Here is a 17,331-nt window from a genome sequence, read left to right as displayed (position 1 = left end):
AACAAACCCAAAAAATTAAGGTACCAAATCAATAATTATACTTAAATCAATGTTAACTCCGATTCCCTTTAGCTGCGATGCAAATATGATCAAATAGAAAGAAATGTTAAATCAATAAAAACAAACACGGCTTTAATCTTAAAATAAATTCAGACTAAAATACTAGTTATTTATTTATTTTTTATTTTACATATGAACTTATTTTTATTAATGAATATTACATTAAATTATTATATTTTATTTAAATTTTTATATGTACTTTTAATATTAAGAATTTATAAATTTATGTTTTAGTATTAAAATAGTTTTATTAATACTTGAAATGATTATATTTGGAAGAAGTAGTTTAATCTGTTTAACAAGAGGTTGGAGTTTGAAAAAATTGAGAGTGATAATGGAGATAGCGGAAGTGGAAGTGTGATAAAAGTGACAAATGACAAGTTGGCGGGTGATAATAATGGCCGTGCCAATTCTAAAAAGCTAATTCTCAAAATATCATAATTTCAATTATTTTAATATTCTCAAACCTTTAGTTAGCACATTGTTCATGCTACCCATCATTCCTTTCTCTTTCCTCTTCTTTCACTGCTCACACCATTATTCTATTTTGTTGCATCTGAGGGGGGTGATGGTATCATTGTTGATGACTTCAGTTTTGCCCCTTCTTCTAAGAACTACAATTTTCCTTTTCTCAGAATCTGTCTTTGATGGACAAGGCAGCTGCTGAACTTCAACGTGAGGCAGCAGATCCTGCTATTCTTCTCCACCATCATCAGGTGATTTTGCCAAACCCCCCTTGTTGAAATCCTCAATGGTGAAAACTGAAACCCCTTTTTACTTGTGCCATGATTGCTCTTCACACTAAAAATGGGTTTCATTTGGTTTGAGCCATAAAGGGACCAAGATAGTGCAAAGTTCATTTTTTTACCATATGGATAAAGAAGAATTTTGCCTTTTCTTTTCCCCTTCTTCGGAAAAAGGAAAACTTTAACTTCATTATGTGTGTGTTTGTGTGTTAGTTTACAGTGAAATAGTTTTGATGCCCTATTTTTTTTAGTGTTGTGCTGGAAATGGGATAGGTGACAGTACCTCCTTGATTCCAGAGTCCAGAAGACCACACCTCTCCTCTCTGCAAATACCAGCAAGGTCAGTGGAAAATACATTATCCTCTTTCACAAAGACAGATGGTTCTACATTGATATCAAGTCCAGGTTCCAGTAGAGGACTTCCCCCAAGGCCAAATTCAGCCAGAGTCAAGTCCACTATGAAAAGTTTGCTCTCTGAGAGGAGCTTTAGGGCTAAGAATGGTTCACAAGATACTGAAAGGACGGTTCTTATTGTTCCTGATAACTTACCATCAGATTGTCCTCTGGCTAAGCCTTCAACATCTAAGCCTTCTACTTCTAAGCCTTCAACTTCAAGGTCCCTTTCTCTTAACAAGATTCTGTTCGCTTCATCATCCAAAGCCGCACATTCATTGCCAGTTACTCCAACTGCAAATTCAGGTGCAGAGATTGTACAAGGAAGACATCCAGGGTGTGATTCTGATTTAAGTGTATGATTCTTCTGTTCTCATTCTTGTTTCATGCCGTCAAAACAAATACTTTTATACCAATCTAAATAATGTGGGTGTTATTAATTCATAGGCAAAGCTTTTCTACATTTTTTTCCGTATAAATGGTATTTGATACTTCAGATATGCTGCATTCATGATGAATTTTTCATTCTGTACAGAAAAGGGAAGTAAATCAGCACATTACTCGATCGGTTTCCGTTCCTGTTAATATCAAAGCCGCTAATTTAAGACGTACAGATTCTAGAAGGTTGGTTCGTGTAATTTCGGCAAGATCACTTCTAACAACTGCTGAAGGCATCTCAACTCAGAATGCTTCGGGATCAGAGATTGGTAATCTTCATAGTATATGGATTGTATATTATATTTTTTCTAGGTATCTCAATTAGTTTTTTTTTTTTTTTTTTTCAAATATGAGACACTGAGCCATAAAAGATTAGCAATGTGATCCTTAGAGGAAGGAAAAGATAGGAGTAATAATTTAATTTTAGAGTCTTAGTAGAACATTGAGTGAGTACTCTCTGCTTTTGAAGTGAAAGTGAGGTAGATTCTCAAGAAAGTGTCTATGCTTACATTTATCAAGTGATCCAAGCAGCAGATAGTCGTTCCTTCAAGTTTTGTTTAATATATGATCTTGACGATGATAATGCTTCCCCCCCTTTCATAGAAAAGGAGCGTTAGAACTTGAGAAATAGCAGATTTGGATGGTATCTAGTTTAGGGTGGATGCATCTGAGTTGACTACTGAATAATGAATCTCAAATTGAAATATTGTTCTGGAATTTATTGTTGTAATTTCTGACCAATTTATTATCTAAAATCTAAATGATTGTTGTGGATGACTGTAATTGCCAGAAAAAAATCAAAGCAGAAACAGTTGTTTGAAATCATGACATTCCCTGCAGTAGTAACTTGCCACCATTTTCAGGCTTTGTATTGAATATCCCTTTTACATATCTTGAATTTATTTATTAGCTCTCCACTCTTTCTCGAAATTCATACCAGATATGGCTTTCTCTGTGAGTTAAGGTCTGCATCACCTAAGAAAAATGGAAGTATTTTATACATGTAACAGTCTTACAAATATGGTATTAGTGTTTTAAATCATAAATGTGCCGTGTCTTCTGTTTGCAAATAATCCACATTCATCTTATTCCATAATGAGAAATAGAATTTGCAAAGAATTTGTTGAAGGTTTTAATTTTGCTAAATGTAATGGTGGAAGAAAGATAACTAGTAAATAGTAGTTCTATTCACTATTTATAGTATAACCACATCATAATACAAATTACAAAAGTTTCTTTATTCTAGAATACTCTATAATAACAACAGCAACAAAACCTAATTTCAGAATTCTCCTTTTCTGAAGCAAAGGTGTTTTAATGGTTTGTTGTAAAGTTTATTCTGTTTTCACGATTAAACTTGTTGAATAATTTTTATATTCTTTTTCTAACTCTTGTTTGGGTGAAACTCGGCATTTTTTTGTAATGAAATAGTAACTTTGAATTTATTTTTTCAATTTCCCTATTTTTTTACCTTTGCCTTGTGTTCTCTGTTTCTGTGATCATGTGCCTCATTGTTCACATATTGCACACATGGATGTTGATTCATCTTGTCCGCATTATGTTCTAATATAAGATGGCATCAAACCATGCTATTTATATTTAGTTTTGATATCTTCAAAGATGCTGTATGAGCATTTCCTAGAGGTTTTATTTCTTTGCATTATTTGAACATTGCTTATGCATGAAAGGAGAATTGAAACTGTATACTATTTCCTAACCTAGTATTTTCTCACTGTTTCATTTCCAGTTGTTGAAGATACTTCTGAGGATATTCCAGAGGAAGATGCAGTTTGTAGGATTTGTTTGGTTGAGCTTGCAGAAGGAGGTAATACTCTTAGGATGGAGTGCAGTTGTAAAGGTGAGCTTGCACTTGCTCACCAAGACTGTGCAGTAAAGTGGTTTAGTATCAAAGGAAACAAAACCTGTGATGTCTGCAAGCAAGAAGTCCTTAACCTCCCCGTAACACTCTTGAAAATTTCTAATCCTCAAACTGTTGCTCCGCAGCCAATGAATGCAGCAGGACCACAGCAGAGAGAAGTGCCTTCTTATAGGTAAATTCAATTTCTTCAATGATACAGCAATTTTGTGTTCAATATCAAACCAACAAGTTAACATAGGAGAGACGTAAAATTATTGGACTCATTTTTTGGATCTTGTGATCTAGACTTAAAAATCATCTAGGACAATTAGTTCCAACAACAGTTTTCATTATTTTAATTTTTCTTTTGACACGAAGACCAGTTGTAGGGGGTTTTAGGTTTCATTAGCTGCAAGTTAATTACCTATTTAATGCTCAAAAAACTATTGTAGTTCATAATGAGAAACTGCTCCAAACTATGGTGAAATTCCAAGCTTCACCAAACGAGTTAGAAAGACTAATCCATATGTAATTGGCTTCTGGCCTGTGTTACAAACTCTTGAAGTTATGGGGAAAGCTGAATTGTATGTCTAAAGCAGGCCATAATAGGATTATATTATAAACTATTAAGCATAATTACAATAGTCATGATCTCCTAATAGGTTTCAATGGATGCACTAGTTATTTTTAAAGAAGGAAAATGCTCCAAACTATGGAGAAAGTCCCAAAACTCAACAACCAACCAAAAAGCTTACTTTGTATGTGGCTGCTGAGTTGTGTAATAAAATATGTGCAAGTTATGTCTGAATTTGAACAATGTCACACAGTTATCAGGAAACAATGCTTTGCCAGGTCTACAAAATTGTGATAATTCACTAGACAAGTTCCGACTTTCTATTCTAATCATAATGTACCATGCAGGATATGGCAGGATTTATCAGTACTTATCTTGGTCAGCATGCTTGCATACTTTTGTTTTCTTGAGGAACTACTGGTATGCTACTGATCTTGGTGACACTGGCAAAAATTGTTGGATGAGTTTTTGCTTGTATATTACAAATGAAGCTAACTGACGTAGCCATGTGTTGGCATTCTAATGTTATAAGATTTATTGGGAAAAAAATGGAAGTCTTTTATTGACTAGAGATAGTACTAGAAGACAATTTTTACTTTACAAGCCGATTTTGTAGGATTGTTTTAGGCCTAAATCACTTTGTAATTTGATAATAGAGTCTATTCTAGATTCACTAGAAAGGTCAGTCACCATGTTATACTCGTTCCGAAACAATAGTCCTGGACACATTGTTGGATCTATTTGGGAAAACCTAAGTCCCATAATGCTTAGAGGTTGTTAGATATTGTTTGATATTATTAAGATATTGTTAGATATTGATAACCACAATATCAAACAATATCTTCTATTTAATCTTTTTATTTTCAGTTACTCTTTTTACTTGTACCTCTCTCTATTATAAATAGATTACCCTATGTGTGGTTTATACACAAGGGAGATTAATCTCAATCCCTATTTTCTTTATTCTCAATAGAGGTAATACCAAAATATAGTATATAAATAGTCGTTATGCTCAATTCACAAGTTAGTTTTGTAAAGTTGAGTAGGTCTATACAATTTTGTAAGAAGCTTAAAATTGAATAATCGATCCAGAAAGGATGAAGGAGAAAGTTGCAAGCTATTTTAGGGTAAAACTTTATGGCTCTCTGGCCTTTTTTCATTAGTTATACAAAAATTAGATCCTTTACAAGCACAGGAAATTTGTCCTAAAGGGTAGTCTAAGTATCCTGGTAATTACTTGATAAAAATTACTCAGCTGGGCTAGATGGTCTGGTATAAGTCACCAACTTTTTGAAATACTGGCTTCACTATAAATTGTTTTCAAAATTAACATTTTTAGGAGTTTAAACTTTTTGAGAACACCAAACATGCAAATTACCCAAAGCTAGAAATTCTCAACATATCACTCATAATTTTAAGATATGTTTGACTATTTCATTATTAATTGGCCTGGAATTGGACCAATACATGTCAATCATTCTCCACGATCAATTTTTTCTGCTGTAGAGGCAAATTATTTTGCCTGTAACGGTTATAAAATGAATTAGGAAGTCAGCAGATTTATAGGTATAGCAGTGTGGCTACCGAGTTTTAATTGACACCCTACTACTGTAAAGACTGAAACAGGTCACCGTTGCCCTAATCTAACCCAACTAAGCATCAGGTAACTGTTTTCTACTCATGTTAATATTGTCAGAAACAAACAGAACCTGATTAACCCCAAACAGCACAGATATCTCTATAATTTCTCCGAGTGACCTTTGAGAGAACATTTTTGGCAAGAAGCTAAAAACAGGGAATCTCTAGATAGGACCTTAGCTGTGAACATTTTCAGTGATGACTGTGATGACCTATAATGAAAATAGAAACTGTGCAGAGAGAAATAGAAAGATTCAGATCGCTTTGAGTTGGATTGCACAAAAAGTTAGTAGGAGTAAATTTCATAGGTAAGGTCTCAACTGCTGTGTGCAATATGTGAACAATGAGGCACATGATCACATAAAATTTTGGATGATACAAACAAATAGACACCACTTTTAAAAGGGAGAAAAAGGAAAACATAATACTTTTGGTAGTGAAATACGCTCTTCACATCAAGTTGAAAAACCTCCAATTGTATTGAGCAGTTGTAGCCAACATTACCCATATAGTATCAAGTCTTGCTACCTGAGCAAAGACCTCAATGTAATCAATTCCATGCCTTTGCCCATATCTTTTTGCCATGAGCCTTGCCTTGTATTTTTCTACCTGCCCATCTGCGTCCAGTTTAGTTAACACCCGTTTAACTCCTATTGGTTTGACTCCTTCCAGTAGCATAATGAGTTCCCAGATGTGATTTCTTTCAATTGCATCAATCTCTCGTCATTGCTTCTCTCCAGTGTTTACTCACCACAGTTTCTTAAAATGAGACTGGATCATGTTCGGTCATCATTAGCACTACATTCAAATTTTCTTCTTCAGACAAACTTTCTCCAACTTTCTCCAGTTTCATAATCTGCTATCCATCTTGGTGCTCTTCTTGTTCGTTCACCCTCCCTCGAGGTGAATCAGATGACCATGTTGTCCAGACTGACTGCATCACTATCACCAGCATCTTCTCCATAGTCATCAGCTCCTGGATTTTTCTCCTGCAGCTTCATCTTCAAAAATATCTCATTTTGCTGGTTTTTTATCCCAGTTTTACTCCAGTCCCAACATTCTTCTTCTTTAAACATCCCATCCTGTTGATGATGAGTGTTTTTGAAATAGGATCCGTTAAAAAGTGGACTTTATGTCTAACTCAATCTTACAAAACTTGCTTGTAAGGTGAGGTTTGCACCCACATATATACTATAAATTGGTCTTATCTCTAGTTGATGTGAAATTTTCAACATACTCCCTCACACCGAGGTATATACATCTCGTGCGTGGGATTAGACATTAATGAGTGATTCAATAACGGCTCAATAGCGGATGGAACATTAGACCCAATAGATTTCGCTAGGATAGACTCTAACCCATTACTCTGATACCATGTTAAGAAGTGGACTTTAAGCCTAACTCAATCTCACAAAACTGGTTTGTAAGGTGAGGTTTGCATCCAAATATATACTCTTAATTAGTCTTATCTTTAGTCGATGTGAGACTTTCAACATTATCATATAATCTTCATGCCTTGGATTCATCACTGACTCTTAGGAAAACAAACTTTGACTTTTAGGAAAACAAACTTTTTGCTTTTATCATCTAGTTTAGTTCTCTTCTAGTACACATGTGCTAAGCATCTAAAAATTCTGAAATACTCCACGGTTGGTTTTGTACCACTCCATGCTTTTTCTGGAGTCCTGTTCTCTATTGCTGCTGTTGGAACATGTTGAACTTCTTCTCAACACATACTTTGAACTTCTTGAACATCGAAAGCATTTCTGATTTTTCATGTAAAAATATATCAAAGTTTTTTGAGTAAAATCATCAATAAAACAACTTAAGAAATATCTCACTGTTTGAAGCTGGTTGCATAGGACCAGCTATATCTGAATGTATCAGCTGAAGCAGTTGAGATGCTCTCCATGAACTTTTGCTTGGAAAGGGCCTTCTAGATTGCTTCCCAGTCAGGCATGGAATGCATTTTTTTGTGGATACTCCAACGCTGGTAAACCGAGTTACCATCTCCTTGCAAACTAGCATGTTTAGGGCCTTGGAGTTAAGATGTTCAAAGCGGCAGTGCCATATATAAGCTTCCCTTGTTGAGACAGTTTTTGTTTTAAAGCATTCAATCTGTTTTGGACTCACAGAGCCTGTCACACAGAACATTCTATTCCCACTCATCAGTTTTCATAATTAAACATTTATGGGGATGGAACACTTTGCAGCTGCCATCTGAAATCAGAATGGTTACTCTTGCAATTGTCTTATATAGAGCAAATTGTTCTTAAGTGCAGGAATATCGTAAACATCAGACAATACCAGAGTAACACCATTAATTTTCATCGTGACACTACCTTTAGCTACCTTCACTGTTTTGCAGTGTTCATCCTTTAGTCTCAAAAACCAATCTCCTCTTCATCTACTTCAGCATAGTTTGCTTTCTTTTCCCAGTCAGGGCATTCATACTGCAAATGCCCCAGTTTGTGACATCTGAAACACTCAATAGTGGCTTTATTTAAAAGCTGCCTCCCTCTCCCTCTGCCGCATCCCCTCTGAATGTGCCACGACGACCTCCGCTTGGTCGATCCCCTGGAGTGTTTTTTCTTATGTTGTCATCATGAGTGGCCTTCAACACATGCTCATCCTCTTGGAAACCTTGCATCTTTTGCTCGTGAACAACAAACTCCCATGCAGCTCATCAATGGTTAGAACATTGAGGTCATTGGACTACTCTACGGCACAAACTACATAATTGAATTTTTCTGTCAGTGATAGCAGTGTTTTGCTTACCACTCTTTCTCCATTGGATTTCATTTTGGTAACCATATCCATGTTCCGTCCCAAAAAGCTGTCAACTTTTTCTCCTTCCTTAATGGTCACTAACTCAAACTCTCTTTCGCAAGGCTTGAAGTTGTCCCCTTTGTACCCTTGTAGATCCTTGATATTTGTAGATCCTTGATATTTCTGTTTCATTGAATTCCAAATAGCTTTTGACGTCCCTTTGTCAAGAATTGTTTCCAGAATCTCCCTGCCTGAAATAAAATTTCTTGACCTGCTGATCCTTGAGCTTGGCCTCCTCCACAACTTTCTTATGAACTTCATTGCCTAGTCCCAATTCAATTACAAGTGTGGGAATGCCTTATTCCACCAGATACCATAACTCCTTGCTCCGAAGAAAGGTTTCCATGGTCATGGACCAAAAATCATAATGGCCATCAAATCTTGGAAGCGGGTCTGCCGCCTAAATCTCAGACTCTCGGGTTTCCTTCTTATTGTGTACGGAGTAAGAGTCTGCAAGCTATGTGGAACTCACTCACTCATTAGGTTATCGGGCCCCTTGCGGAGATCTGATACCACTTGTTAGATATTTTTTTGATGATTAGAAATATCTGCTGACAGAGGCATAGAGAGACAATTGAACATTCACGGTTCTATGATTCAATAATGGAAGCTGTTGAGAATAAAGAAGATAGGGATTGAGATTAATCTCCCTTGTGTATAAACCACACATAGGGTAATCTATTTATAATAGAGAGAGGTACAAGTAAAAAGAGTAACTGAAAATAAAAAGATTAAATAGAAGATATTGTTTGATATTGTGGTTATCAATATCTAACAATATCTTAATAATATCAAACTATATCTAACACTCCCCCTCAAGCTGGAGCATACAAATCGTATGTGCCAAGTTTGTTACAAATATAATCAATTCTAGGTCCCCGTAAAGACTTCGTAAAAATATCTGCTAACTGATCACTTGAGTTAACAAACTCAGTCTTGATGTCTCCAGACATAACCTTTTCCCGAACGAAATGACAATCAATCTCAATGTGTTTAGTCCTCTCATGAAAGACAGGATTAGAGCTAATATGAAGGGCAGCCTGATTGTCACATACAAGTGTCATTTGAGTAATATCTCCAAATTGTAACTCTTGAAGCAATTGCTTGAGCCAAACAAGTTCACAGGCAGCTGAGGCCATAGCTCTATATTCTGCTTCTGCACTAGATCTTGCTACAACACTCTGTTTCTTATTTTTCCACGAGATCAAGTTACCACCAATGGAGACACAATACCCAGATGTAGATCTTCTATCAGAAGGAGATCCTGCCCAATCAGCATCTGAATAGCAAACAACTCTTATATGGTTATTAGAACCATATAACAATCCTTTTCCAGGAGATTGTTTAATATACTTCAAGATGCGAATGACTGCATTCCAATGATCTTCACATGGAGAATTAAGAAATTGGCTTACCACACTGACTGCAAAGGAAATGTCAGGACGAGTAACGGTAAGATAATTCAATTTCCCAACCAATCGTCTATACTGCTCAGGATCAGATATAGGCTCCCCCTGATTTGGTAGAAGTTTAGTATTGGGATCCATGGGTGTATCAACAGACTTTGAACTCATCAATCCAGTTTCCTCCAGAATATCCATGGCATACTTTCTTTGAGATATAACAATACCATCATTGGACTGTGCCACCTCAATACCCAAGAAATATCTGAGTTTGCCAAGATCTTTGGTCTGAAAATGGTGACAGATATGTTGTTTCAACTGAGAGATGCCATGGTTGTTACTCCCTGTAAGAACGATGTCATCAACATATACTATCAAGTAAACACATCCAGCACTCGAGTGTTGATAAAAAACAGAATGATCTGTTTCACACCGAGTCATACCAAATTGTTGAACAACATTGCTAAACTTTCCAAACCAGGCCCTAGGAGATTGTTTTAGGCCATCTAGTGATTTGCGAAGACGACATACCATCCCAGAAGACTCCCCCTGAGCAACAAACCCAGGAGGTTGCTCCATATAAATTTCCTCTTGCAAATCACCATTGAGGAAAGCATTCTTAACATCCAGTTGATAAAGAGGCCATTGTTTAAGAGCGGCCATGGCGATAAATAAACGAACAGAAGCCATCTTTGCCACGGGGGAAAAAGTATCTCCATAATCCAACCCAAAAATTTGAGTATAACCTTTGGCTACAAGACGAGCTTTGAGGCGATCAATAGTACCATCAGGTCCAACTTTGATAGCAAACACCCACCTGCAACCAACAACAGATTTCCCAGACGGCAACGGGACCAGTTCCCAAGTTCCACTATTATGAAGAGCACTTAATTCATCTGCCATGGCCTGATGCCAACCAGGATGGGCTAAAGCGTCACGGACAGTTTTTGGAATGGTCACAGAAGAAAGAGAGGAAAGACATGTATAAAAAGGTAATGACAAGCGATGATAACTCAAAGCAATATAATGGGGAGAGGGATTACGGGTAGAACGCATACCTTTTCGGAGGGCAATGGGAAGGTCAGACTCAGGTGTCAGAGCCGGAGGAGACAGAGTAGTTGGCACTGGAGTGGAGTCACATGGTGGTGGTTGTGATCGATTACGGCGACTATAAACCTGAAGAGGTGGTGGAGGAGCAGGTGACTGTGGAGCAGGAACCGAGGGTGAAGAAGACACAGTAAGAGGGTCACAAACAATAGGAACGTTAAAGGTATTAGAAGAGTTGTCAGGATTGGATGGAGTCAGAGGTGAAGATTGACTCTTAAAATAAAGGGAGAACTCATTAAAGGTGACATCTGCAGACACAAAATAACGGTTAAGAAAAGGAGAAAAACATTTGTATCCTCTTTGTGATCTTGTAAACCCTAAGAAAACACACTTATGTGATCTAGGAGAAAGCTTGTCAAGACCAGGACTAAAATTATGAACAAAACATGTAGACCCGAAAACTCTTAAAGGTAAGGGATGAAGAGGTTCATGAGGGAATAAAATGGAGTGAGGTATGTTATTCTTTAAAACCGAAGAAGGCATACGATTAATGAGATAACAGGCAGTAAGAATGGCATCACCCCAGAAATGTTCAGGAACCTCGCCATGAATTAAAAGAGTGCGAGTGGTTTCCATAAGATGTCTATTTTTACGTTCAGCTACACCATTTTGTTGAGGGGTATAAGCACAAGAAGTTTGATGCAGAATACCGTGAGAAGCCATAAATTGTTTGAAAGAATGAGAAAGATATTCACGGCCATTATCACTACGCAAAACTCTAATAGAAACACCAAACTGAGTTTTAATTTCATTAAAAAAAGATTGAAAGATATGAAATAATTCCGAACGATGTTTCATTAGAAATAACCAAGTGCATCTAGAGTAATCATCAATGAAAGTAACAAAGTATTGAAAACCCAAAGTAGACTTAACGCGGCTAGGACCCCAAATGTCAGAGTGAACCAAGGCAAAAGGGGACGAAGCATCACGTGTGACACTACGAGGAAAAGAAGTACGAGTATGCTTGCCTAATTGACACGACTCACAATCCAAACGAGACAACTTGGACAAGGCAGGGACAAGCTGTTGTAACTTGGCAAGGCTTGGATGACCAAACTGAGCATGAATAAGAGAGGGAGACTCCATAACTGCACCAATGTGTGTAGAGGGACGAAGATGATAAAGACCATGAGACTCATATCCTTTGCCAATCACCTGTTTCGAACTCCGATCCTGTAAACAGACAGAATTGTTGGTAAAAGAAACAACACAATCAAGAGAATGAGTTAGGCGACTGATGGACAACAGGTTAAAAGGAGACCTAGGGACATAAAGAACATTATCAATGGTTAAAGAAGGAAAAAGTTTAACAGTGCCAACACCATGAGATGAGACTCTAGAACCATCAACGAGTGTAACAGAAGGTAAAGGATTAGTAGAGGATAAAGAAGAGAACAAAGATTTGTTACCAGTAATATGATCAGTGGCTCCTGAATCAAAAAACCAAGGACCAGGAGAAGAAGATTGAGTCAGACCAACAAAAGATGTACCTGTGTGAGCAACAGATGCAGTGGAACTAGAAAACTGTTGATCCTTATACCATTTGAGAAATTTGTTGTACATAACAAGTATATCGGATGAAACAGAAGAGAGTTCAGAACAGAAAGAGGCAGCGGAAGACGCCATAGAGGAACTGGAAGACACGCGGCTTCGAATGCGGCTTCGAATGGCGCGTGAGGGATGATCAAAACTGTATGGTCGCCGGTCGGAACTAACACTCCGGCGACGACAACGGTGGTGGCGACTTCGGCGGCGACTCCGGCGACTACTCCGGCGGCGGCGGCGGCAGTAGCGCCGGCGGCTCCGGTGGCAGCAGCGGCGGTGGCGGCAGAGGTGGAGGTAGCGATAGCGGAAAAAAAAAAACCTTAAGCTCTAGATACCATGTTGAGAATAAAGAAGATAGGGATTGAGATTAATCTCCCTTGTGTATAAACCACATATAGGGTAATCTATTTATAATAGAGAGAGGTACAAGTAAAAAGAGTAACTAAAAATAAAAAGATTAAATAGAAGATATTGTTTGATATTGTGGTTATCAATATCTAACAATATCTTAATAATATCAAACTATATTTAACAGAAGCCAATAGGCTATATAAAGCCGTTTTACACAAGCAAATTGCACCAGATCACATTTACGTGAGTAGAATGTGATCCCTAAAATCTAGGAACTAAGATTTATTCTTCCTATAAAATAGGAACACAATTGCAAAACAAAATAAAAGAAACAAAAGAGAAATTTAAATTGAAACACCTGACATTATATAGCCAATTACAAACCAAATATTAACAAACCAAACTAAATCTTAATCTAATCTAATCTTATCTAATATGCCATATTATCAAACTAAATCTTAGATACTCCAACTAACTAAAATAACAATTAACTTAACTCTAATTCACCAAATATAAAATTCCCTATCACTTCGCTAAATAAAAACAACTTCTTAATCTAAAATGTAATCTGAGTTTTGCATCATCATTAAAATCCCTATCTCCTCGTCATCTTCCTCTGTGAGAAGATTTTTGTCCTTTTTTTTCCGATTGACAATATTTTGCTATATGGCCGACCTTACCACAATTGTAGCAACTTGTCGATCTGCACTCTTTTGTGTAATGGCCGTACTTGCCACACTTGAAGCATTCCACTTATGACTTGGACCGATCTCCTTGGCCCCTTTCTTGATCACGACCATGTCAATTCTGTTGCCTGGTTTGATTTGTGCTCTCTTCAACATCATCTCTCTCACGTCCACCACGACCTTGTCCATCTCGACCTTGGTCACCTCGTCCTCTGCCACCTCGTCCTTTGCCTCCAAGACCTCGGCTTTGAGTATTCTGAGTTTCATTCAAATCAAGTTGCGCCTAGAGTGCTTGATCACGCGGTTTGTGCTTCTTCCCTCTCCTTTGTTCATGGGCCTCCAATGACCCTGCAAGTTCTTCCACTGAGAGAACTGACAGGTCCTTTCGACTCCTTGATGGCGCATATGATGCTCTCAAAATCATCTGTCAATGACCTCAAGATTTTCTCCACAACCCGACTTGCTGGCATTGACTCTCCATTCTTGCCAAGTTGGTTGGCCACCATCTCTACCCAAGTTATGTACTCGGTTGCCTGCTTTTGTCTTCCATCTTCAGTGCTTCAAACTCTCCTCTGGGAGCTTGAAGCCGGACTTATCTGACCCAGTCGTTCCCTCTGTATGCAACCTCTAGAATATCCTATGCTTCCTTTGAAGATGCAACGTTTGCAATCTTCTCGAAGCCTGACTCGTCCACAGCATTGTACAAAAAATACAAAGCTGACTTGTCTCTCACTCACATCTTCTTCAACACGGTAATTTGGGCCGCCATTTGATTTGCATCATCCGCTGGTTTTTGATACCTGGTCTCCACTATATCCCAAATATCTTGGGATCCCAGAAGGGTTTCATCTGCAAATACCAATTATCATAATTTGTTTTCTCGTCAATTGTGGCACTGTCACACCATTAACAACTTTAGCCATCTCCTTTTTTTTCTCCCAAAGCACTCAAGCACACACTTTTTTTTTTCTCACACTGTTTCACTCTCCCTCCCATTTTTTTCTCATTCTCTCTGCTTTTTTTTTCACTCGGTACTTAGAGCATAAAGCTCTGATACCACTTTGTTGGAAAAAACTCACACACTAAAAGAAGCAGCAACGTAACTCACTATGGTATTTTTCATTGATGGAGAATGGGGCTATTATATAGCCAATTACAAACCAAACAAAATCTTAATCTAATCTAATCTTACCTAATATGGCATATTATCAAACTAAATCTTAGATACTCCAACTAACTAAAATAACAACTAACTTCAATTTAATTCACCAAATATAAAATTCCCTATCACTTTGCTAAATAAAAACAACTTCGTAATCTAAAACGTAATCTAAAGATTATCTAACAAAATTAAAGATTATCCAACATATTAGTCAAATCACTCATTAGTGAAATATGCCATGTCCCAGAAGCAGATTCTATTTCTTCGACACTTTAATACTTATGTTGGAATTATGGAATTTAGGAATGAGGAGAAAAAAAGAAGAAGAAACTTTCAATATTGTTATGTACTTTGATGCATTACATTAAGATGTCATGTGATAATAAAACCTAAAGCATTTACCCTATTTATACTAATAATCCTAACTAATTAAGTAGACAAGTCAAAAAGTAGATTGACTCTTATGATATAATTTGGGAAATATTGTCCATTTATGTAATCAGAGAAATTTTGCTCTCGTATTTTATTATAGGTAGATTGATTGTAATCCCTGAATTTATAGGGTATAAAGATGGAGAGGAAACAAGTGTTATCGATTGAGTGAGACCTATACATTGATAGGGGAAGTAGTTCCTTGTTACTTAAGCCCCTGTATAAAGATCAGTGAATTACCATAGTGATGAGTGTGAACTAACTAAACCTTTCAGTTGCAACTGACTAAGAAAAGAGGACAGCAAGAGTACAACTAACAAAAGAAAATACGTCTAAGGGAACTCAAGCATAATAATGGTAGGACAGATCACAAAGGATGGTACTATTCAGATACCATGTTAGAAATATGGTATTTTTATTGGAGTTAGATATTTTTTGAATATTTACTTTTGTGCTGTTATGTACTACAATAAGATGTAATGTGATGATTAAACGGTTGACCTATGTTTGTACTAGCAATCCTAACCAATTAAGGAAACAAATCATAAAATATTAGAAAAAAATGGAAAAAACTAAGAAAATAAGGAAACTAAATGTAAAGCATTATTTATTTCAATACTCTAAAGTATAATGTTCTATAGTCTTGCCCCATCCCCTTTATTTTCTTGTTTTCTCCAAACGTGTTTTGTTGGATGGAAATATGTCTGACTCAATATTTTTTATTGTACCAGGTTTCAGATATGGGCACTCATGCTCTTGCTATTTCATTGCCTTTCTCCTGTGTTTTAGGACTCCTTTCATCTATGATTGCTTCAACCATGGGTAAACTTGCTTCCTTTTATTTTCCTTAGCATATCAAAGTTATTTTTGTTCTCTTCATGTCGTGCTTTAACCATGGGTAAACACTCTTGAATGTTTCGGTTGCAGTGAACGGTAGTTACATGTGGGCCTATGCTTGCTTCCAGTTTGCAATTGTCATCCTGTTTGCTCATGTGTTTTATACCATAGTAAGAGTATTTGGTTTCTGACCTGTCTTAATCTTGCAGTACTCGTAATGTTTCTGCACCTTATTGAAATGTTTGTCCAAGTAGGACTTGTGTCATTTTGGTGCAGGTAAACAAAATTTAAAATATGTAACACACCCTTCTTTTTACTTTTGTAGCTTAATGTTAATGCCATTCTCTCAGTTCTTCTCTCCTCATTCACTGGATTTGGGATTTCAATCAGCTTGAATACTCTGGTAACGGAATATGTTAGATGGAGAATGAGAAGACTGATTCAATCTTCTACCACACAGCAACTGCGTCGTGATCATGCACACCACCACCAAGAACATCAAAGACTGCAAAGGCCACAGCATGAGCAGCACCAATGACGGTCCTTTGCAAATATGGAGAATTGTTTGCTTATAGCCTAGAAGCTACCAAGGTTTCGCTTTTCCACTTTGGTAATGAATGAATCTATCATGAGCAGTGTTTTGTAAACTTCGAATACATATGAAGATATGACTATTTCTTGAACAGGACATTTTTTCTCGTCCCAAATGAAAGTGTAAATTAAAGTGTTTCTTGTATTGTTAATGCTGAGACTTGCTAGACACTGAAAAATTAAATGCATTTTTTTTATCTCCATGCTTCATGGAATATAGTTTTTTTTTTTTTTTAATCTTTTTCTACCAGCAGCATTTTATGATATTATAATTATATAATTATATAATTATAATTTTATAAAATTATAGAATTACAATATTATATAAATATAAAATTATATTTATAAAATTATGAAGTTAAAAAATTTCAAAACCATAGAATCATAAAATAATAAAATTATAAAACTATAAAATTATAGAAATATAGAATTATATAATTATATAATTACACAATTATAAAATTAAAACAATTATAAACTATAATATTATAAAAAAAATTTATAGAATTACCAAATTATAAAATTATAAAATTATAAATTATAATATTATAAAGTTATTATTATAAAATTATAGAATTATAAAGTAATACAACTAATTATACATATGACGAGAATTATGATTCAATAGATTATATAATTGTAATAAGATCTCCATTTAAAGTTTGCAAACTTAAGATAGAT

At 36.2% G+C, this 17,331-nt stretch overlaps 1 protein-coding gene across 2 annotated transcripts; it reads left to right on the top strand.

Annotated features, from left to right (window-relative positions):
• Positions 1–531: 531 nt before the first annotated feature.
• LOC114188204 lies at positions 532–16,865 on the top strand. Of its 2 annotated transcripts, none has more exons than XM_028076763.1 (8): positions 532–776; positions 1,058–1,555; positions 1,735–1,906; positions 3,385–3,688; positions 4,417–4,489; positions 15,954–16,044; positions 16,150–16,229; positions 16,385–16,865. In XM_028076763.1, the coding sequence occupies exons 1-8, from the start codon at positions 708–710 to the stop codon at positions 16,595–16,597; spliced, it is 1,500 nt and encodes a 499-aa protein (XP_027932564.1). In that variant the 5' UTR covers positions 532–707; the 3' UTR covers positions 16,598–16,865. The 2 variants fall into 2 exon arrangements, with proteins under 2 accessions (XP_027932564.1, XP_027932565.1); XM_028076764.1 differs by having other exon boundaries at positions 550–776; positions 1,104–1,555; positions 16,385–16,847.
• Positions 16,866–17,331: the final 466 nt, after the last annotated feature.

This window comes from Vigna unguiculata, chromosome 6 (assembly GCF_004118075.2).
Source record: "Vigna unguiculata cultivar IT97K-499-35 chromosome 6, ASM411807v1, whole genome shotgun sequence".
NCBI classification, from domain to species: Eukaryota; Viridiplantae; Streptophyta; class Magnoliopsida; order Fabales; family Fabaceae; genus Vigna; species Vigna unguiculata.
Note: the sequence above shows the minus strand (reverse complement) of the source record. Positions and strands in the feature narration are given on the sequence as shown.